The 24,336-nt window shown below is 37.7% G+C and overlaps 1 protein-coding gene across 46 annotated transcripts in view; it reads right to left on the bottom strand.

Moving 5' to 3' along the window:
• Window positions 1-24,336, bottom strand: part of DLG2 (discs large MAGUK scaffold protein 2) — a 1,061,709-nt gene that overhangs the window by 326,201 nt on the left and 711,172 nt on the right. For all 46 annotated transcript variants that reach the window (XM_074572424.1, XM_074572415.1, XM_074572416.1 and 43 more), the window contains one exon: window positions 12,432-12,601. In XM_074572424.1, coding sequence (XP_074428525.1) covers window positions 12,432-12,601 — 170 coding nt within the window. The remainder of the gene's footprint in view (window positions 1-12,431; window positions 12,602-24,336) is intronic.

The following is a 24,336-nucleotide window of genomic DNA, read 5'->3' as shown; positions in this document are numbered from 1 at the left end:
TACCTCAATTTATAAATCCCAGTGTAGGATTTGGATGTTTCGTCACAGCATGATGTTTAAAAGTCAAGATGCTACAGCTAACAAAGTTCTAGATACTATTCTATGGGATTCTTTACCCTACAGTTTTCTGTTAAGCACTATTTAGTAGATTATTTGATTATTTCTGCTGATAGCACCTTGCAGTTTTCCCTGATGAATTACACTTTCGTTTTTTTCGGAGCACTTTCAGTGTTAAACCCTCCCAGCACATGGTGTCAGCTAAGAAAAAGGTGAAAAAGAGTTGCAAAGAGAGGAGTATGGCATCCTCTGGTAACCGTTACTCTTCAAACTTTTTCTAGGTGTTTATAAAGAGATTTCCTGCTTGTTCCAGTATTTTTCTGAAAGCAAACTGACGGCTTTCAGAGGTCTTCGCTCCTCTTGTTCACTTCAGTGAAGATGAGTTTTCTGCTTACCCTTTCCGGGTTTTCACATTGCCTTCTCCATGCAGGTGTTCAAAACCAACCATTGTCAGCACTCAGATTTCATCAGTTATGTTTCGGTGGTCTGGGATCAAGACCATCAGGACCTGCAACTGCAAAAATATCTAACTTCCTTAAGTGCTGCCAGGCCTGTTCCTTCTTCATTTGAGACTGGGGTCTTACCCCTTTGTTGCTGGTTTTAATCATGATAGCAACCTCATCACAAATGACCTTTCTGTGAAAACTGGTGCCAGCAAAAATGTAGGCACTTCTTATATCTTGCCTCGAAAGCACCTATCATCTCAACAGCTCTCTGTAACTACAGAGTATGTCTCTAAACTACAATTATTTTCACTGCATTACAGAGGAGATGTGATTTGCTATAACAGAATTAAAAGTAGAATTTAAAAATAACCTATGGGATTTGATAATCATTCGAATTAAGAAATGGTACACGTCTGACCTACAGACTGTAGGTAAGATTTACCTCTGGCCTACCATTTACACTGAGTTCATTTTTCAATTACGGGATATAAAATGTAAATGTGCTTACACTAAACAACTTTTCTAAATTATTTGCTGTAATTTTATGTTTCCTTATTTCAGGTCTCTCTGTTTGTTGGAGTGGCTAGTATGTTTTTCTGCTAATTTCATAAGACATCCTGCACATTGTTTTGCATAAGAATCAAAACAAATAAAAAACCAGAACACGGTTTAGGGAAAAAATATTCTATTATGTCCTTATTTGCAAATATCACTTTCCAAAATAAAAATGTCAAGCATGCCTTGAGGATATTGTTCTTTTAGCTTATGCAATATATCTTTTATCATATCCTAAAGACTTTTTGTGTCATTATATCTTTTTTTTACATTTCATTCAGCTCTAAGATCTTGTTTTGCAACCCTTTCTTCCTATCAAAGATAATGATTGCACAAAATTATTTCCAAAGAATCCAAGAGAAGGCCACTTATTTGTTCACATAAATCACTACTCCAGATTCAGAAGCTGACATCCTGGGTAATGAACACAGGGCTTTGTGCTCTTGGAATCCTTTGGATATAATAGCTAGTGTTTCTGGTTTCACAAGACGTTCCCTCCACAGATATAATTTCCTTTTTTAAGCTTTCAGAGTTGCATTTGTCTCAGAAATGAGACTCTAAAGATGTAAGCATTAAGTTGTCTCTCTGCCTTTTTTATAACAAGTCAGCCAAAATGTACCCTGGAAGAGGTCACAGGAATTTTTTTCATCTACCAAGCACACCAAATGCTTCATGTTGAGAATAACATATCCCCTTGCCATTGTCCCAAGTGGCAGAGTTTCTGAATGAAAAAATCTGAAACGAGTCTCTGTAAGCAAAGAAAAAGAAGTGATACTCTCTCACAAATGGCATGGCTTTACTGCTCGCTCGAAAGAAGAGTTGAAGAGCAGCTGTCAATGTGTCAGGGAGCACAAGTCTTTCTCACAGCAAGACTACACTTTGTTTCTGCAAGAAGCTTGATCTCCCTGCATCCGCAATATGGGAACCTCTGCTACATGTCGAAATCAGCTGCCCTTTGTACATGTCACTGATGTGACACTTGTAGTTCCAGAATGTTTGTGCACTGGAGTCCCAGAGCCTAGACTTCTTGGTCTCATATCTTAAGATGGTACAATTGGAAAGTATGGTCACCTGCATAGACCATTTATTTCATGGCAAATGGCAAAGGGTCTTCTTCCATCTAAAATCCAAAAGAAAAGCTGCCATTTATAGGGATACAAATATAATATTTAAAGAAACAACAAAAACAAAAAAAAAACCCTAACTGATGAAGAAAAAGCAATTTTCCAAAGCTGTTGGACAAATTATCTAAAATAACAAATGTTAAGCTAAGGCTAAAAGACTATAGGGAAGTTTCTTTTTGCCAAGTGTTGAGATCTGGTTACCAGCTTTTAGCCAAGCAACCTAAGAAAAACCCAAGTTGCATTCTCTCTTTTGTTTTCATTAAGGCTGACTGCAATTGTAGCCAAACTTCAAAATACTGAAAGCAAAATGAGGATGACAGACCTGTAGAAAGGATGGGAATATAGTATTGGAAATAGTCAGATGAATGACTATTTGCAATTAATCACTTTGGTGTCTGGCTTCTGACTAAGCCAGCTATTCCCTTCAGATGTTCAGAGATGCTTTAATGTAACTTCTTCCATTTTTTCAACTAGTGGAAACAAAAGAATACTATTGACAATCTAGAATATTTTTAAAAATATTCTACAGACTGATATTTTATTTACCATATCACTTGAACCTTTACATTTTCACCCAGCTTTGTTACTCTACCACGATCAGAATCTCTAATGCCTTTCTCAGAAGGCTTAAAATACTGACTGTCTGCCTGTGTTCAGGATTATAGAAAAACAATGAGACAAGAACAAAAGAAAAATGACTAGCTACAGGTCCCCAAGCTATAAAAAATTAATTAAATACAATTTATTCTTTTAAAGGTGCTTTTCATGGCACTACAATATTTTGCTGATGCATGTTGTCTTCCAGACAGCAGATTTCTTAAGATCTGGACATCTAAAAAACTATCAAGACGACAGAGCTTGCTACATAGATAATTAACTGAACAATAAAGGATGAAATCACTGCTCTGTAATTTCACCTGGTTAATTTGCACATTTGGCTTTATGAAGCTCTGCAAAGAAGCCAATATAAGGATTTTCAGACTTAGTTGCAAGTGACAGATGTGTCAGTGAACGTATTCCACATAGGACACTAAAGCCTTAATATATCTTCTGTTGCATCAGGATGTCACGTCAGGCTCACAGCAACTGCTGTCATATAATTGTTTATTTATTAAAGTGGCGAAAGATCAAGCATGATCATTCTCCAAAAGTAACTTGAGGAATTTAAACCAAAGAACGTATAGGTAGTGAAAAAAGGCAAAGAAAACTGCCACTCCCTAGACAATTCTCACTCCACTAAGAAAACAGAAAGAAGACATTGGCCTCTTGCCTACAGAAGGGCTTCTTTCCACACCCAGCCCAGTAGCTTCACAAATGATGCCATTCTCCTTCATCATCTTTTGATTTATTGTGTATCTGGAAATACTGATGAGCCACTTAACACTCTGCTACACTGTCTGCTGCATCTCCTCCCTTTCTTGTGATGGCCTGATGAAAACAGCAATGGCAAACATAATGAAAGGGAACTTCTCTAACTCCCCTTTTAACTTTTACACAGCACTCTAGTCTGGGGCAGGAAATGATGAAACTATTCCCTGACCCAGAAATTTAGAATCCAAAGGAAAAAAAGGAGTACAAAGGCATGCTATAATTACAAAATGATGAGAGCTACTGTAATTACATTCCATTTTGTCACGAGAAAAATTTAGAATTGGAAAAGAAGCTGGCCAAGGTCTTGTGTTACACTTGTCACAGACAAAAAAAAAAAAAAAGGCACTTAGTGGTGGAGACAAGTCTTTGGGATTGTTAAAAATGACACGGAGAGAAAGGCAGCAGTGTCAAATAGCATCCCAAAGCACAGACACCACAGTTTTCCATACAAACCCAAACAAAAGATGTTGCAAGAAATGTTTCAGCAGTGCCCCAGAGATCAGTATGTAGCTGGGAAATCCATTTAGTAAGCCATTTCCTTTGAAGCATTTCCACAAGGACGGGATAAATCAAACACAGAATTTTAAAAATGGTCTGCTTTATTCTCACCCAGAAGTAAGCCATAAGAGCCAAGCCTGGAGATGTATCCCTTACTTACCCAACAGCTGAGCACAGAAATTAAAAGCCCTTTCTTTCTGTATGGGTGAAGGAAGCGGACAAAGAAAAGAAAATGCAACATCTTCCTCCCCTCAAATTTCCAGTGTGAGGTTACAGAGCTAAACACGCCGAGGCGACAAGACCAGTATCAAGGGGAATCTAGTAAGTCACCCTAACTGCTCTTGATTCTCAGCAAAAGCCACAGAAGTAACTTTGACCACAGCAAAAGGATTGACATCTTACGACAGAGAATGATAAAAAACAAGGTCACATTGGTACAACATCCCACTTGCTCTCTCTAGTCAAAGCTGATGAAACAATCTAGGCAACTGGATAATAATACAGAATCCCTACCTGATTCAGAAAGGACAAGCACAGAAGATTCCGACAATTGAAATGTCAATGGTCTACCTAGCTCCAAAGATGGCTGAATTTGGTCTGATGTGACAACAATTTCATACCACCACCTTTTGCCATTTAACTGCAATTGTAACAAACAAGGTGACAGATTTACTTTCTTTCTCCGCTGAAGACAAAAAGAAGGTAGTCAAATATTATTTTTTGAGAAACAAAATGTCAAGCTTTTTGGCACCCAAGCCTACCTGCACATCCTTCTTTCCCTGTGCCGCTGCTGTTGCTCAATTGCAGCCACAGCTCATTGAGATGAATCGCGTTCTGCCGAAGCTGCCTCATCAGTAAGTATTGCTGAAGCAATTTGGTAATGATCTTAATGCGCAGTGCTGGATTTTTATAGCCATCTCAATTGGCTATTAAAATACAGCACTGCACTTTGAAATTGCTACTGCACCACTTCAGAAATAGTTAGCGTGATGGAGCTGCAGAGAGTACTGTTCGTTTCATCAGAAACCTCACTCTTTGTGAATGACTTCTGGCAGCAGATATTTTAAATCTACTATGAGATTAGATGCTCGTCTCTCATATTAACCCAGGATTCTTAGAACTGCTTGGAGAGTTCTTAAGAACTGAACGGTTTCGAGGGAAAAACAAAACAAACAAAATATATGTATATAAAATTGCTGCGCAGTCTTCCAAGTCATTTTGTTTATTCCTATACTGCTAATGGAAAATGACATTGAAATGCAAAAGAGGGAAGTCAGAATTATCATGAAAATAAAAGACTTCGAACAAGTGTTATCCTGCGGCTCACGGGATAGCTCTAGTTTTAGGTGATACAACCAACAAGATGGATGGGTTTTGAATTCCATTTGAAATTATCCTTGTTGATTTGGAAAATCATTACTTTATCGATTGGTTACTTAGATCCAAAGATGGCTGAATTTGGTCTGATGTGACAACAATCTGATACAACCATCTTCTGCCACTTAACTGCAATTGTAACAAAAACCATGACAGATTGACTTTCTTTCTCTGCTGAAGAGAAAAAGATGGTAGCTAAAACCTGAAATGCTAGAACTGAAGTGCCACTCTAATAATAATAACTATTATTATGCAAGCTTCCAATAAAGAAGCACTACTGTTCCTCAGGAATGGAAGGAGCCACTCTACAGAATGAATGGCTTTTAAGAAATATTACATATATGGTAATTTATACAAATGAGGTGGCAAGTCTGTAGTGACCAAAGGCAGATTATACATTCAATATTTTATTTGTGCCATAAAGCAGAATATGGTAATAGCAGTTGTACGTAGATATCATCACTTAAATTAAAGAACAAGATCCTCAGTCTGTGAAATATGAAGGCGCAGATATAACCTCCCACTTTTTCTCCATCAGGCATTGGCAACACTAATATGTCAAAATATTTTTGACAGCAAAGTCATTGATAGCACTATCACAGAGCTTTCTAATTTTATGTGTTTCAAGAGAATACGATTTTCATGCAATAAACTACACAGACACTCACATATTCTTACATTAGACAATCCTAGCCTGCAGGGAAGTCATGCCTTTTAGTGCTGTTAACTTACAAATGATGCTTTTGAATCACTATCTTAAAATTGGAAAATTATGTACTAGTACTTGACAGAGCACTTTCTGCTAATTGGATGAAATGCGAGTCCCTTCAAGCGAAGACATTTCACAAAAAACGGTATTTTAGTTTCAGTTTTGGTGGTATTCTATTTATATCTGTAGTAAGTGACAGTGTGTTACAGTAATATGAAGTGAAGCACTTAAATTAGAGTTGAGAGCCTAAATAGTTTGTTAAATCTAGGTTTGGGGAAGTTTGCTTGCTTCCTCATTTTTCTTCAGGTCTCTTTTTTAAGTTGCCCCATTTTGCTCTGTTTTAGATCAGGGTTCACAGAAACCTGACAGTGCAGAAGGAGGAGAACACTGAAAAACAGAAGTAAATTCACAGCTGATGAGATCATAAGACTGAAATTCTAAAAGACCATAAGAAAAGGTTTAAGATTCTGTTCAAACTGTGAAAAAACAATTTTGTTCAAAACACTTTGGAACTATAAAAACATTTCTTAGCATGAAATAAAAAATGTTTTGAAAGGTTTCAAGTGATCATAAATTAACAAAACATCTGCCTAACTTGCCATCAAACCCTCTCTTCCCAAATACTAAAGTTTGCCATGCAGTATTTAGTGTCCCTTAAATTAGAGAAAATATGCCAGTATAGTAGTAGAAGTGATAGCTATATTAATAAAAAAATACGTATTGTCATCACGTCAGCCTGAAGCAAGCATTTGCAATCAATTTTCAAACAGGTACATCTGGAAGCTCTCAGTGCTCTCTGAAATTGGGAAAGAAATAATTGGGGTTCTTTTACAAAAGCTTCCTCTTTCATTTTAAGTGTTGTAGGTATTACCTGAGACAAAAAGGTAACCTTTGGCTTTGCTTTAGTAGATAAAAATTATAAGATTTCTCCTTCCCTTTCAGGGAGCAGTGCTTGTAAAAATTAATAAAACCCAAACCCCTATTCTGTTGTTCTGAATTTTTTAGCAGACATTTTAAAATACACATAATTCTACTGTACTGTTTTGACTATTTCAGTTGTCACTGCAAGCTGGAATGCTATCTATGCAGCAGAACACAAGATTTTTCCAATAAAGCCATCAGACCAAACTAAAATATGACAACTTCTATGAAACAGAAGTATGAACTTCTATGAAACTATAGACGGCAATAGACTAGAGAACATTTCAGTAATAATTCAAGATAAATCTACACTGAAATCATACCTTATATTGATGGTGAAAATCTCTGCATCTTCTGAAGAAACTTCTGTAACTAATAAATGAGTTAAAAAACATGCTACTTAAAACATTCTTTTTTTAGTATAGTAAGAAAGCTTCATTACTACACAGTCACTATATTCAGCGTCATCAAGAATAAAACAAATAGTTATATGAAAAGGAAATCTATCATGTGCTGCATAGTTGCTTCGGGCCAGAACAGAAAACAATGAAATGGAAACTCTGGAACTGGTTATGCCCAATGACTTCATCTAACATTTAGATGGATATACATAATTCAAAGGATAAATGCGTATTACGCCCTTTGTACTCATCCCATCTTATTTTTGAGTATTTTATTGAGATGCCCAGTTTAGGAGCTTAGTCTTTGCTGATCAAGAAGAAAATTAAGATAAGGAGGATAGCCATCCAGAGAGAGAGAGAGAATTGGGGTGAACAGTGTTTAACAGAGGCATTAATTTCTAATTTAGAGCCCCAAAACATAATAACACTCCAAATGTATTAAATGAAAAGTCCTGATATGGCCATAATTCTAAGAACAGAGGGATAAGTGCCCCCAAATATCTTTTGTTAAGTGCCCAAAGCTGGGTGAGGTCAAAATGTATCATTGGCTGAATTCACCAGGAATGAGAAAAAAGTGTGCTTACACACAACAGAAAAGAGCCATAGCTGCTATCTGTCCAGAGCCTTTCTGTCTAAAAGACAGTGAACAAAAGGGCAGCTCTAGCCATCGCTGCAAGATTCTGAAGCAGTTCAAACACGGTAAGGATAGTTACTATTGAACTGGCATGAAGGGTGTGGGAAATTGATCCTTTTTCTCTACGATTTTATACTCAAGCCACCACAATATCCAAATGGCAGAATCAGCTGTCCTTTATATTATTCCTTTTTGGGGTATTTTTAAGTCTGCCATTTCTCCTCTCAAGTTTCCTAGTATTCAGCTGTTCTGCTTGACGTACCCTAAACTTCATTTATGCAGTTGTGTTTTCTTTTAAGGTGTCACATTTCCTATAGAATTGAGGTCAGAAGTTTGTTAGGTGATCCAACACTGCTGTAGTTAATGGAATCATTATTTTCTGCATTATATTGTTTTCTTCTGGTATATAATATCAGCTCTTAAATTATCAGTTAGGTATTGGTAAGTAAAATATTACACAGCCTCTGTGTTTAAGCTTCTGACTGACAGAAATTTCCTACAATGGTATAAATCCATTTTGTTGGCTGATTCTTTAAAAAACAAAAATTTAAAAAATCAAGTTTAATTTGTATAACTAATCTTACATCAAGCATACCACTCAATACTTCTGGTTTTAGTAAAAAGTAGATTTGCAGTGTGATAGGATAGCACGAAAATCCCAGAGGCCAGCGGAACTCCTTTGGTTTATAATCCCCCAGTCAAATGCAATCGAACGGGCTTGAACACTGTAATCTCTGAATAGTGACTGAAGGCTGTAATTCACTGCTCACACACAGCTCTTTGCAGGCTCTTATAGGAAGCTAATACACAAGTTATATCACCAGGCCAAATACCACCATTAAATTGCTTAGTTTTGAAGGTCTGCATGTTTGTTCCCCGGGAACAAATACTGCAGTGTACGCAATCCATTCTCATTACTGTTCGTCTTGTTATGCTTCCATACAGAGCAAGAAAAGCATATTACTTAAAGACAGGATTTTCAGTAGCCTCTAAATCCCATTGATTTTCAATGAGAAAGCCCCATTGTATATCCTTCCTCTGTTACAGCCCTCAGCTACTGCAAAGAGGCTGGCTGCTAAAACCGCAGGTGTCCTGAGAGGGACTGAAATAAAACACCAACTGTTTACTACCAAATGCTACGCAAAGCCAAGCAGTGAATCAGTAAAATCCCATGTCTGACGGGAGAGACGTACAAGAGGCACGCAAAAGACAGTCTCCCAAGCGCGTGAAAGGGAAGAAGACCCCACAACGATCACGGTTAGCAATTACCTTCAAGACACAGACTATAGACATCAGCCAACATTACCAATCAGGTGTGGCAAACTGACGGATGCACAGCTTTAAACGTCTACACAGCTGCAGCTCTGTTTGAAACCCTGATTTTCTGTTACACAACTCATTTGTGTCTCGGTCTACTTCCCAAAAAGCCAAGTTAAAGAGTTACGTGGCCTTTTAGCACGTACGATGCTTTTGTAAAGGGGATCTGCATTCAAAAGGGACCACTGCAGCAACTACCATGACCTTTCCTCTGCCGTATGCCCAAAGCCATTGGTACACAATGCGTATTTAACTTCTAAGGTTCAAAACAGATTTGTGAAATTAACCTACTTCTTTTATACGGTGGTTGCTAGCTAGAAAAATTAACATCCACTTACAAAAAAAATCTAACCTTTATGGACTCACAGCTTATAAAATTCCTCGTCCTGAATACCTCAGATGAAATGAAAAGAATATTACATAAAAAGCCTTGCAAATTTCCTTCCTTATCACCTTCAAGTGCTGAAAGATATGATCTACTACACATACACAGGCAAGCTAGTGATCTCTGAGTTTACATGGTATTACGGAAGCCAAGACTTGCTTTCATGTGGTAAATTCTCATCAGAGAGAGGAATGAACTCAGTGTATGCTGAGTTATGTACAGACAGACAGGGAAAGAAGCAACTCAAAAGACATTTGCTCCTCTAAGTTTAGTACAGAACAGCCTTATTGTCTAAAAAATAGATCCCCTTTCTTTATTCACTTTGTGACTAGGAAGGAAGGAATGGTGCGGGAACTACCACGCTGATTTTCAGGTCCTGCTCTGGACACCGAAACTTCCCAATTTCACTCTGAGAAGTAAGAAACGCTGTGTATATAGATGCTAAATTGTTCTTGCACTGTATAATAATGGTGTGAAAGAGCAGTTCACAGATAAATCACCTGAAATATGAGTAGATAAGCATCACACGAATGACTAGCACTGAAACCTACAGCCAAGATTCACAGGTTTTATTCTCAAATTCTGGCATGAGTTTAATACTTCTCAATAGATAGTTTATTTTTCATGGAAGATTTTAAAAAATTCAAAGGAAAACTGCTACAGGCATTATAATTAGGATTGATAAGATTTCCGACCAATCAATAACCTATTTTCTTCATTCTGCTTTTTTCATCTGCGGAATATAGAAAGCATACAAGGGTGTGCTTCCTTACTGCCTCAATCATAAATATAAACCCCCTGGATTTTGCAAAGAACTAGTCCATCAACTTTCTTTTCATCCAAGTTTCCCGTTAACTTATTTCTATGATATCGAAGTGAAAATTTAAAAAATATATTCATCTTAATAATAAATTTCAGAATTTGTAGCACATATCTGTAGTAAACTTCATATAAGAATATAGCTACAAAATTGATGTTTGTAGCACTAAGCAGCAAAGTTTCTTTAGCTTGTCATAAAAAGCACCTTTTTGGTATCCACTCTCTTTTATGAAAATAAATGTAAAAATAAATAGTTTCAGGCATACAATCAAAACAAACACAATACAAAAATGTCATTAGATAATGATTGCCTCTCCTGTCCTTTTCCACAATGCAGCAAAAATTTGGTCATAGCGAATAATTTTTACTGTTTCCTCACAACCTGAAAGGATATGTTAATTTTAGTTTCTTTAGCCTTAGGTTGCTCAAAATGACTGTCATATCACACACTTAGTTTCATTCCAAAGCTTTGAAAACACCGCTGTCTGCACTGCTATTCTGAGTTCATACACATACAGAATCTCATTAGAAATGCTTTTCTATTAGAAAGTCAATTTAGCATTGTAATTGACCACAAGAACCCAGATTTTCGGGGGTTTATCCTTAGATGCATGTTTAAATATATCTTCCTGTTTGCCAAGAGCAGAGGACGATGAATATGTGTCAAATAAGCATGATATATGTGGCGTAATATTGAAAACTGTGCTCTCTTTGCTTACTATGAATGGATAATCTCAACGATTCCACGTGAATTAGAAACAGATATACTCAATTACTGGTATAAAAAACTATACAGAAGCATACTGTAATATTCACATGAGATGAAATGTAAACGAAACCACTGAAACAGCTACAAGTTATTCACTGTAGATAAACCAGGTACAATAATCTCATATGCATGGCATATATTGAGACATGCAAATTTCTTCATTTCATGTATATACCATTAACTAAAGACCTGCTTATGAAATAATTACTATGGATCCAAAAATCTAATGCTGTTCATTCTATTTGCATGTACTGTGAAAAATATCCATTTTCTTTGCTCAGAAATTAGTTATGAAGAAAAATACAATAGTCAGAGGGAAATTTCAGTCAGGAATAACAATGAAATAAAATTTGTTGAAAATAACACTTCTGCAAATAAAACCTTTTTGCAAAAGGAAAAGTGAAAATATAATATTCACAATTTGTACTAATGCTTCTATAAAGGAGTTTAGATTTTTTTTTTTCTGTAATCAGAAGGTTCTGCTGGAAGTGATAAAGCTGAGTTAGACTATTGAAGGGTTCATGCTAGTCTTCCATGTAATTTTGTTGATGGATAAAATAAAATTCTCCTGCATATCTGGGTAAGTTAGTATTCTTGGCTTCTTGATAACTGTAGGAGATATCACCAACATGAAAGTAAAAAGGATAAGTTGGGTAATCATAAAGCCTTCTGCACAAAGGGAGAATTCTGAAACTCTGTATTCAACAGCACCTTAAATGAAAGTCAAAGGTCTCAGGTACAGGAACTTTAGAGGAAGCATATGTGCTGCCAATGTAAAGCCTAATATCTCTGCATCTTGCATTTCTTCAGGAGGTAATGAGCCATCTCTGCAGTAAACATCAAATGAAACAAACCGCAACTCCTTGAATTCCTTTACATTTCAGGAAGAGACATGAAACCATGAATTCACGTTCTACCAGACTAACTTAACTGCATTTCAGCATTTGACAGGTCAACCAGTTAACAAATCAACAGTCAGATGCCATTTGTGCTACATGAGAGGTTAAGCATCGAGTTTAAAATGGATGTCTTTTCATTTTCATATTACCTTTAGGTCCTTTGAACAACTTGATCTCTACCACGGTCTCCAGAATAGGTCTCCTTCGACGAACATACAACCGCACTATGGACCCAGCCTCTTTCAGGGCCTCCACGGCTTTGCTGTGTGAGACTTCTGACACGTCGACCTCATTCACTCGCAAGATGCAATCATTGACCCTACAAGAAAACCAAAGAACCATAGATACTAAATGTTTCAGCCGTTATTTTGGACCGCACAGAGTTTTGCCAGTAGTGCTGCAAAATGAAGAACACTTCATTGGGAAGGCAGCCAGATGACAGACTTAATGCGATGTGCTTCATCAGCAACGAGACAGAAACAGAGCACTTAGTCCCTCCAGAAGACACACCTGCTTCAAACTAAAGTCTGCCTAATCACCCACACCTACCATCCTCCTTCATAAACTGGGGTTGGATCACTAGAGCGATAGAAATGAGTAATAAACAACTTGTCCTTACAGACTTCATTAAAACACTTTTTACGAAACAATATAACCAAGTTGAAACATTCATGCTGCATGCTATTACTACTGAAGTTGCTCTTAAGGAAATCAATTGATTTAATTTAATACAGAGAACAGTAACTGTTCAAATGCCTCCTTAAATCTCTCATATTTCTTCATCAGAGCCATTCTAAGTTTTCAAAGTAAAAATGCAAACAAAAAAGCAGACAATTTAAAAGAGAATGTTTCACGCTAAATAATTTAAGTAAATTTCATTCTTCACATTTTCGTCACTGACTGTAGGCTCCAAGATGTGCTGTATGGTGATAGCGTCTGTTTTTCATAGAATACTAATAAAATTCCCGTATACTCTTACTTTGGGCATTATCTGAGGAGGAACTAATATGCTCACCCACAAAATGTCCTGGTTAGATGGAGTAGTATTCTTCTTATCTGACGTATTTGTCCAAGGAAATTACACCTTGAGAGCACTAAAATCCATCTCCAAAGCAACAGGCTAATGACTTAACTACTGGGCCATCCTTTCTTTGCAAATGAGGGTAACTGAGAAGAGCAAATTCTAAAGAACTAGATGAATTGAGACTATTGTTCTTATGAAGTACATTTATTATGAGATGCCTCTAAGTATTTTGGGTACAGAAGAAACGGGCATATGTAAATGAATATGTTCTGCATGTCTGAAACGACAATCAGCGAAGGAAATATAGGTTTCTAAAAATATTCCCATTTCCGCTATGTTTCTATACATAAAGATCAATTATCAAATGTTACTCTTTATAGCAAAAGAACACTTGAGCTGGGTATTGCGCAGGAGTCTTTGCACATGAAGGGAGAACGAAGCTTTACCAAAATTGTATCTGAACTCTGAGAATTTAGGATGGATTTTTGTTATGTTCCTGTGCTGCTGCTGCTGTGTTTTTTTTTTAAAAAAAAAAAAAAAAAAAAAGACCAAACTATTTGAAACCAAAGACTTTTTGTGTTATCAGCCTTTTGGAAGAAGATTTGCACGGGAAAATGTTGGTAGCAGCCTTTATCTGACAACTGGTCGAACATGGAAAGGACATTGATAGGGAAATTGGTATTTCCCTTCTGATAAAAAATACTGTATTGCAAAGTTTCCGGTTTTCGTTCAATGGTTGGGTTTGCTGCTTTCCTTCAATGCCAGGAATATTAATTTTCCAAAGGCTTAATTGTGTGGTTTGGCTGTCAAATTAATAAGTGCTCTAATATAAATCACTTTATTCTTTTAAATAAATCATGAATACATCCTGCTAGTGCTTCCCACTCAGAAAGATAGTAATTATGTCAAAGCTGCTATTCTTTCTATTAATATAACTATATATCTGATTCTTGTCAAATTTATAACTCTTAGTGTTGTCATATCTGAAATATAATTGGCTATATCAGGCTTATTGAACAAACTATAGGATCTTAACCATTGGATGGTTATGAAGATGAAAATGTTGGAAAAGATTATAAAAACACTAAAACGGAGGATTGCATTTATTTTGTTTTTGTATACTCTGTGCCTGGCATTGATAAATAGTGATAACCCTATCTACCTAAAACCTAAAAATAAAGGCTCTAGTGATGCCTCTTGTCAAGGGAAAAAGCACAACTTTTGGAGAAAGTTCATAAACAACATGGAATTAACTTCCCAAAATCAGTAAGCCACACAACTCCATTGACTTGAAAAAGCAAGACCCTTTGGAAAACAACACTTAGACTCCAACAGAAATCTCACCTTAGTGTCTAAAGCTGGGCCCTTTCGAGTTACTTTAAAACAGTACGGCTATCTTTAATAAAACATACACAGACTAACACTGCTAGTGTAAGAGGAATGTAAGAGGGAGAGAATAGAAAGCCGAGCCAGTGACAGAAATCTGTTCACACAAAGTATTTCATTTGTATAGAAATATAAACTTTGTCAGTGCAGAAGTCGCAGGACAACAATTATCCTATCCGCTCTGCTATGACAAACACATCCAGTGCTAGATAGCCAGCTATACCCTTCTGAACCGATAGGCCTCCCTCACAGAGATGAGGTTTTTATTCTTCATACATAAAAAAAATACAATATTCAAGAAGATTCATGCACATGCATCAAAATGTGTACATACATATGTGCCTATAGAGTTCTGCGGGCTTTAGCACAATTTTTTGGAGGACGTGCTGACCCCGAGCTGGATCAACAGAACACAATGGTCGCAGAGGTCTACAAATATTCTTTGAGAATATTCAGACCTCTGAAACAGCAGGTCCATGGTGCAATGAAATAAACGGCTTAAGCTGGTGAGATGACTCTAACCTTAACCATAATAGCTAAATGATTCTTTTATTATTATTAACCTAGAAACTCCAGAATCTTTTTTAAATTTAGAAACATAGACCACTTGGAAGATAAATCATTATTCATCAAAATATAAGACAATTTCGGAGAATAGAATAAAACAAGGAAGCTGAAGCAACATCTCAACACGTAGACTGTAATGTCATATTTTTCTCCTTACATCTATGCAGAAGGTTTTCAGGGCCAACACTTGGCAGAATTGTTATTATCTAAAGACAGATCTCTGCGACAGTGGGTCTGGGATATTTTTTCCTTCTATTTAAACTTTTACAGTACAGTTCCTACTCTCTAAGAACTTTGTTCTTTTACTGACCTATAAATGCTGCAACAATATAAACCTCAAATAATAGCAAAAAAAGTCAGTAAATCCAGTTTAAGAAAATTCTTTCAGATGATGAAGTGTATGGTCTTACCACTTAGGGGCAAAATTATTTTGCCCTCGCAAACAACTCTCCAATGTGTTCTCCTGGCTTCACTGAGATATTGAGATATGGCAAAAGTTTATTCCAGTTGATAACATGGATTTCTTTCCCCGTTTATCTCAAAATCTTCCTAAGGCCTGTAGATGGGTATGCACTATATGTAAAAGTTAGTTTCAGGCACAGTTTCAGACCTGTGCCAAGGAGAAGATCTGCCTCATAATCCAAGCTAGTAATACACAAGTCCAACAAAAGAGATTCTTACAGTTTCACCAATACCTACAGTAATTCAACACAAAAAAATCCAGGCAGGAGGAAAACTGTTCCAAGAAGACTTTCCTTGTTTCCACAACAAAATACCAATATTTTTTTTTTTAATATTGAACCATTTCTTTAACAGTCTCAGCACTTTTAAATTATTTCCATTCTACTTTTAAACCTTAATGCCATATGCTTCTTTGAGTAAGCTCTGTTCACAGTTATTTTTTGAGTGCAAAAAATTTTAAAAATTTCTAACAAATCATAGAACGTTCTAATGAGAGAGCAGAACAGAAAGACATACTCTAAGCTTTGTAGTTGTATGCTACGTTGACTTTTGTAACAATTAAGAAACTAGAGGAAATTCTATTTTCTCTAATTCTATACAAAAAGAACTCTTAAAAATTATTCTTAATATGTAGAACTTCAAATGATAAGATTTAATATAATCTCAGCATCTGCTGATGATACAGATTCACAGAGTTCTTGACTAAAGTGACTCATGTGAAGAGGGACTTCACATCTCAGTTCAGCACAGCATATAGGTCTCTGACTAATTTTTGAGGTATAAGTAATACTATTTCTATTTTAGCCGAAATACTCAAATGGGTACTTAGCATTTATGTATATACTTAAATTTATTTAAGTCTGTAGAATCACCCACGCAGGTAACGGCTGAGTTAAAATAAGTTGGGCAGCACTTACCGTGCCAAGCTGGCTCATCTAAATACTTTAACAAAATGGATAGATTCTACAAGACTTTTGTAGTATAATTCAGATATGAAGGACTCTGGACATAGAACACATGCTGTAATCAGGCCAAGACAGTTACAACTGATACAAGAAATATAAGAGAGATTTTGCTGTTAACGGGGAAGTCAGGGACACAGAGGTTTACCAATAGATGTTGCTATTTTCAAAGCAAACAAGGGGTTGGGTTAAGAAAAAATACTATTCTTTAAGGGCCTATTCCAAGTTTGTTCCAAACATGACTACCTTCATCTGAGTTTCATGTTTACTGTCTTCAAGAAACTGTGCAGATATCCTTGAAAAGCTGATAATTGTGTGAGTCAAGTCGTAAGTAAACAAGACGAGTACAATCCTTAGGCACTTGTTAGAAATATAGTAGGCGACAACTGTTAATGATCATTCTGTTCACTTGTTCTGTGCAATATGGTGCCCTGAAGAGAAACCCAAAGCAGCAAAGAGCCCCAGATGACCAAATGGTCCTGCCAGGACTCATTAGCCCACTTGCAGCTCCACAAAGGAGCCAGTTGGAACCAACTGTGGACTCAAGAACAAGGGAATGATCTGTGCTTCATGGGACAAAGTCATGACACCAAAAGCTGCAATAATCCACAGGTCTCAGTTATCACCCAGGTGCCTCCAGACTAATTGACAGTCTATTAATGGGACAGCCCTGCTTCTCACAAATACAGTTGCTATGATTTCTATTGCAGAATGGCCAAGATTAATAGATTATTTCTAAGCAAATCTAGCTTTTTTTTTAGCTGCCTATCAGAAAAGCTTAAATTGATATGGACTTTATTTACTCTTTAATCAAAGCTTTGACATCAAGGTAAAAATACTGCTATTGAGGGAGAATCAGTGCAAAGCTATGGAACACATCAGGTAGATACATACGGCCACATACCAATGTGGAGGTATCAGGTAGAAAACAAAAGTAGGACAGAAGCACTAAACTTTCACTTCCTTTCTTTGCTCCTGCTTTGGCTAACCTTTTTAGCCAGTCTCCCTATAAAAGGGTTGATGCTTTCTGTCTCCCAGAAGTTACAAGAACACAGTACTTTAAGCAGGAACACAAGATTATAGATGAGAAGCTGAAAGGACTGATTATTATCCTTTCTTCAGGAGATCAACGAATAATAATATAAATACATTATCTGACTGTAGAAGAATCAGTCCAGTCCATTAGTTAGGGAAGACTGACTCTCTCTCCCCTACTTTTTGTTTTTTATTAATTCTATATGCACCCTTTTTATGCCATAGTGAGTAAAATTTACAGCACATAAGGATAAAAAATGTAATTATTGGTACTGGCCCATATAATTTCTTTCCCAGAGGAATAGATTATCATTTTTTTTAAATTGCAACTAAGAATTCAGAATAAAGGATGTCAAATTTACTACAGCAGTCTTCAGATCTGTCTTTCCAATTACAGAATATAGAGCTAAAACTAAACACCAATGATATGTATGTACCACAGGGCATACTGTTTCCTTAGGTATAATGATCTGTAGACACATGATCCAAATTCTGGAGCAAATTCATATACACCCTCAGGCCCCTTTCTGATATTGTAAGTAGTGTAAAACTACTACTATGTCCAATTTAAAAATAAAGGGTTAAAACTTAACAGTGGAAGAAAATTTCTAGCTATTTCTGGAAGCTACAGAGGGTCTAGTACTTATGAAAAGCTCTGAAGAAGGTACCAGACAACCCTAACTCAAAATTTGACACTTCTGTGCTTTATAATGCAATCCCAAATATCTCAGAACGGTTAATGGCTAAAAATAATAGTTGATAAAAGATATGATTTTTTTTTGGGGGGGGGGAAACAATTTATGAGTTATACGGCAGAATTTGAGCTGAACTTAATAAAAACGTGAACTCCTAGGAGTGATTTTGACTTAAATATATGTGCAAATATTGCTACAATAAAATTGTAACCCAACTGTGTTTAACATGAAGGCACTATTTGAAGTGTGGAATCTAACCTCTGCCTCTAGCAAGAGCAGAACTGTCTTTGGTTCCAAGGAAAGTAAGTAAGGACTGCAAACACAATGCTGCATTTCTGAGAGGAAAAAAAATAATCCTTCAGTTCTCTGAATTCTTTAGCAAGCGGCATTAATCTCTTACAAGGAAATGAACTGGTGAAAAGATAATCTTTCCCCCCAAAATGCTGGCCTGGTGCCACCCCAGCTCTTCCTGTGCAACTTTGAGAAGGTCAGTTCTTTTTTTTCCATAATCTTCAAAAAGAGGATTAAAACCCCACCTGCGTCCCACTTCCTTTGTCTCCTGTTCACAGTCTAAATAAACTTTCCAGAGGAGAGTCTACACCTTCTTGGCTCATCTCAAACAGGGACTAACCCTCAGTGCTGCCCTTAGGCACGCTCAGCATAAATAACAGACAACCAGCAAAGGCAGCTCCCTGCCCTTTCCTGGCTGCAGTCACCCTCGTAACCCGTCTCCAGAAATGAGAGATGACGGCCCAACACTTCCACCGTGCCCAAAGGTTGCTCTGTGTGTGTGTTTGTGTGTGTCCAATGATGGCAACTAAAGTCTTGCGCAGCTTTCCTGTAAGTAAATCCACCCAGATGGATGCTTTCTTCACTGGCACTAGGAAACCAGTTTCGGTGTCCTGGCCGTGGGAAGCCTGAAGGCTGGAGCATGGCTGAGCTCGCAAGCCCTGCCGAAAAGCCGGGTGTGCTCATTTAAGGCTAGTGCCGTGCTTCTGCCGCCTCACAATTCATGCCAGCAACTGAAATGATTTTCAGCCCAGAGACTGAAATAAAAAGAATCTTACACGTAGATTTTACTGCCAGTTAATGGAAATCCAGTCTGTCCTTCAGCACACCGCCAGCCTTCAGCCCACGGCATGAGGTCTTGGAGGGTGACCTGAAATTGTGTTAGTTACCCCCACAGTTCACCGTTCACCCCTGATGAATTTTTGCAGTGTTTTTGGCATAGGAAAGAGCCACCTATCTTTCCAAGCGAAAGTCAATCTCTAGTGTGTTCCTTCCTAAATGGCAGAACCCAAAAGAAGCAGAGGAGCAGCAGAAAAAGCCTGTGTACGTGGATCCAGCTTGCTCCCTCCGGATCGGTGCAGGGTCTCAGACACTTTTCTGATTCCCACGTTAGGACTCACCACCACAAAGTCCTAGGCCTTGTCCTCCAGGAGGTTGCATGAGAAAGGAAAAAGGACAAAGGAAATTCCTCCTTTGTATACCAGGAGTCCAGTGATGACTTAGGAGGTAAAAATGCCTGCTGTAATACAGTCAGAAATTTCAGATCACATCCAGGATGGCTTAAGGTCACACCAGTGTGACTCGCAGGTGAGCTAGCAGAGGACTTTGAGTTCTGTTTCACTTCCAGAATGGAGACTGGAGCCCAAATTGTCAGGGAATAATTCAGATTTCAGAAAATACTTCTGAATTTCAGAATGTGTTATTGCCCAAAATGACTGTGTGTTTCCATACCCTGTTAATGACGTGACCTTGCTGAGACCTGAGACACAACCAGCACAGCTACTGTCAGAAGACACTTACATTCATTGTCCTTCGCTACTGCTTTAGTTACTCATGGACTTTTTTTAAAAGCAACCGCCATCTTAATGAAATGTCAATACATTAAAGGGTCTGCATAATAATAGTTGAATTTAAAATACAAGTGATTGGTAACAACCTCAGTAAAAATATCAGTGGAGCAGCTCCTTATCACACACAGCACCTCTTTACCCCTCTCCCTACGTTTCATTTATGACTCTAATTTCTATTTTTGACATTGCAAGTCAGAAACAGGCAGCATACTGCACTATATAATTAGGAATGGAAAAGTCCCTGCAGCCTTTAGACTGTTAGAAGAAAATATATTTAGAGGCTTGAATATGTTCCTATTCACACAGTTTCAATAGAGGACACATCAGCGTTTGCTTTTCTTTTTTTTTTTTCCCCCTTTTTTTCTTTTCTTAAAGGTCTTAAACTCAGCTGTAATACTTCACTCCAGGCAGAAGCTTGGCTCAAAAGCAGTTTATCTGTTGTTTAAAGTACTTTGGATCATTTCTGCATTCTAGCCTAGTTCTGAGAACTTCCCAGGGCAAGGCTGGTCCTCTCCTTCAGTTAACCCTTTCTGCCACACGGAACAGATCCTTTTATCCTTTTAGGCAGTGTGCTTATGTCACAGGGTGTCTGTTTGTTTGGGAGTGTTTATATACACCTCTTGGTTGAAAATACCCACCAAGCTAATACCTAGAGTCCAAGAGAGCGTGACCCCAAAGACAGCTCATATTACATCAAATTGGCACAGTGAAATCCCATGCAGAGTTATCCAAGCCAGCTCAGACACTGACAGAGTAGATCTAGCATGGAAATCCACCTGGATCAGTATTTTCTATATATCTACAGCCAACTACCACAGGTAAAAGGCCATATTAATGCAGCTCTGCAATGTTGAGCTCATTTAGCATGAGCTCGAGTTCCTGCGCAGCTTGCCATGCAGTGATTGATTTCAAGAGGGGGACCATTAATGGCTACCAACAGGAATAAAAAGAGAAAAGAGAAAAGAACAGTCACAACCCTGCAGCGCAAAAACCTCTCCCATAGATTAAAATCAAAGACCTTGGCCCTCGGCAGCAGGATTGCTGCAGAGACACACAGCTAGGCAGCAAGGCAAGACGGCCACCAACCAGGCTTGCACCGGAGCCACCCAGCTGGACCTTACCGTCCCCATCCCTTACTGATCCAGCTCACCCAGAAATCAAGCCCTTTGCCTAAAGGAAACCCTGCTGCCCCTATTGCCTGGGTGATCACACTGTATGGAAGATCAGAGCTAAAATGTGTGGAATAAGGTCTTGTCTCGCAGAAAAGATAAAAGCTGTATGAAGCCATAATCCAGACTGGGGGTCCATCTAGCCTGCTGTTTCTTTCCAACAATGGCCTTAACTAGATGGTAAAGGACAAGCATTAAGGCAGTATTTACCCAGAAAACATTTTCAGCTGCTGACCACTCTGAACTTTCCTGAGTCAGAGACACTTTTTTTTTCTTTTCCTTTAATAACCCTTCCACAAATTTGTTTAACTGCTGTCAAAACCCACTCAGACGCTTAACATCAGCAGCGTTCTCTGTAAACCAATTCCACAGCTTTGTTACCAGTTAAATAAAGACCTGCTCATGGATATTTCAACCTGCTGCTTATCATTTTCATTTGATGTCCCCAAATCCTCTCATTAGAAGAGGTAGCAAACATCGCTCCCTGGTCATTCTGGTTTTGTCCTGTGGTTAGGAAACAGGACATAATCTCTTACCTCTTGTAAGTGATTTTTCACCATAAGAAGAAGGGGCCTGCTAGGCAAACTCTTCAAGCCAAACGCATATAGCTGAACTACTGGTAACACTAATTTAATTTCAGAGATGGAAACACCACCACCCATCTTTCTGTTTATCTGAATGCCTCTTGGCTGTAACACCTACAGATTTATAACTGAACTCTGAAAAAAATGCAGTTCAGGCTGAAGTTGTTTTTATTATATTTTTCTTGACAAAAGTGACATTGTTTATGCTGAATAAATTTTCCAGTCAAGCGCAAAATAAATTTCATTCTAGTATGTTTTGAATTAAAATAAAATTAAATAAAACATACTAAAAGGTTAGACAGTCAGGGAAACAAAAATCAAAACAACAATCTGCTGTCTTATTACCCAATATCATCTCCTAGAAAAACACTTTAAATACCTGTTTCCATCACTGAAATTGTTGCACTTTGTATAATGTAATGCTCTTAAATTGCAGTCGAAATCTCCCATTATTCAGGAAACCATCCTCAATCACAAGACTAGAAAGAAATTCTGCCTCTTGCTTTGACTTGATGAAATCGTTAAATATATTACAGAAATTGTAACAGCAATAGAAACTATTGCAGGTGCACGTGAGGTTGCCGCTGAGCAGCCCTCAGGGCATCCATAGAGAGGAGACCCTGGTCCACAACCTCTACCTCCCTCTCAAAGCAGCATGCTCACTGCAAGGTTGCTTTGACCCCATGAACATCTACTTGTCTTTGAGGAAGAGAAACAACTTTGGAAGGAAAGAATAAAATATGTCGATTTCACAGACGCTCCAGTTTAATGGTCTGATTACTCCTCTGGAAGGCATGTTGCCCAGAGAGCACAGGATGGTGGATGCAGGTTCCCCTTCAGAGCTGAGATGAAAGGTGATTTTGCCACTGCTTTAATGAATTAAGGAAGCCCTGATTTACCCTTTTCCCTTTGTCACGGAAAAGCGATTTGGGCCTCCTTTTGTATCAAAAAATGTTTGCTCAGCTTTAGCATAGTATTCTGCAGTCTTTTTAGACCTGAAATTTGTAGATAGCAAATTGTTATGCAGTGATGTACCCCGCACTCCGTTGAGAAATGCTCGCAGGGCAAGGGAGGCTTAGAAAATAGCTTATTGAAAAAGTTACATGTCAAATAAAGAAATTGTATAATTTAAATAAATTGCCACATATATTGAAAACTTTCAAAAATTTACTACTGTCAAATGCACTAAGCATTTATATTTTAAATTATTGATTTCCAGTAACAGCTTGGTAAGCAGTTAATCCGAGGCGATTCTTAGCTGTAGGAGAGAATTTGTTACTAAAGCTTCAAAACTAATACTAATTTCAAAATCAATAACTTGACATTATTAATTATTATTATTATTATTATTATCATCATCATCATCATCATCATCTATATAAAAGCTGAAGTTTCACAAACTATATGAATGCTCACTGCGTAGTATTGACTTGGTATTACTTAAAATTTACTCATGATGACCTCATGAAGTATGGTCAATAATATCCAGGAGCTAAAAATGGTGGTAAATTCCACATCAACTCCAAATACCATTCTCTACATCCTCACCTTAGGAAAAAAAACCCAAACATACAGTTAAAATTTCTCAGGTATCTACTTGAAGGTTGAGCCAACAACAACACAATGAAAAAGTGCTGTTCTTTTTGTGTCGGAGTAAAATTTGGAGAGATTAAGGATGCTTCAGAGACAAACCCAATGCAGAGTGAGGAGAAAAAATCCTAGTGCAGAATGAGAAGCAAAACCCCACTAGGTTTAATGCCTCCCAGAAGAGCCTCGCCTCCCTGCAGACACTTTGAGAATGGGAAGCAGTTATTAGCTGATGGTAGCTGGTCTCACAGGGTGTAGCTGTACGGGGCTGAGGGAGGAGTAGCTAACACCCATTCAATTTGCACACAGACAGACTCGAGCGTAAACTTTTAGAGAAATCGACTCTAAGTACACCTATAACAGGAGAACTCCTCCTTCCCCCCCCCCCCCCTTCCTCACAAACATCCTGAAAGCAGAATGATATCCTGTCGCTGCATAATGCTTTTGGAGCTGTTCTAAATCATTTATAATGAAATGATTTTCTGCGACATCAAGCCTTTAGTTACTGCTTGGCTAGCATAACTCATGGCAAATTAACTCTCTTTTGCAAGGTAAGCCACACCTATAGTAATTTTGTACAGAGTTTATGATCTTTCACTTCACACATTATTCCTTCTAAAATGCCCCCTGCATAAGACATTCCCCTCTCCCCCTCACATAAGTTATATCGTCTTCAAGCAGAGTTAGGGGCTGTGGTACACAAACATCTGTCAAGGTAAAGCCC

Source organism: Larus michahellis, chromosome 1 (assembly GCF_964199755.1).
Source record: "Larus michahellis chromosome 1, bLarMic1.1, whole genome shotgun sequence".
NCBI lineage: Eukaryota > Metazoa > Chordata > Aves > Charadriiformes > Laridae > Larus > Larus michahellis.
This window is presented reverse-complemented; position numbering and strand designations above follow the sequence as displayed.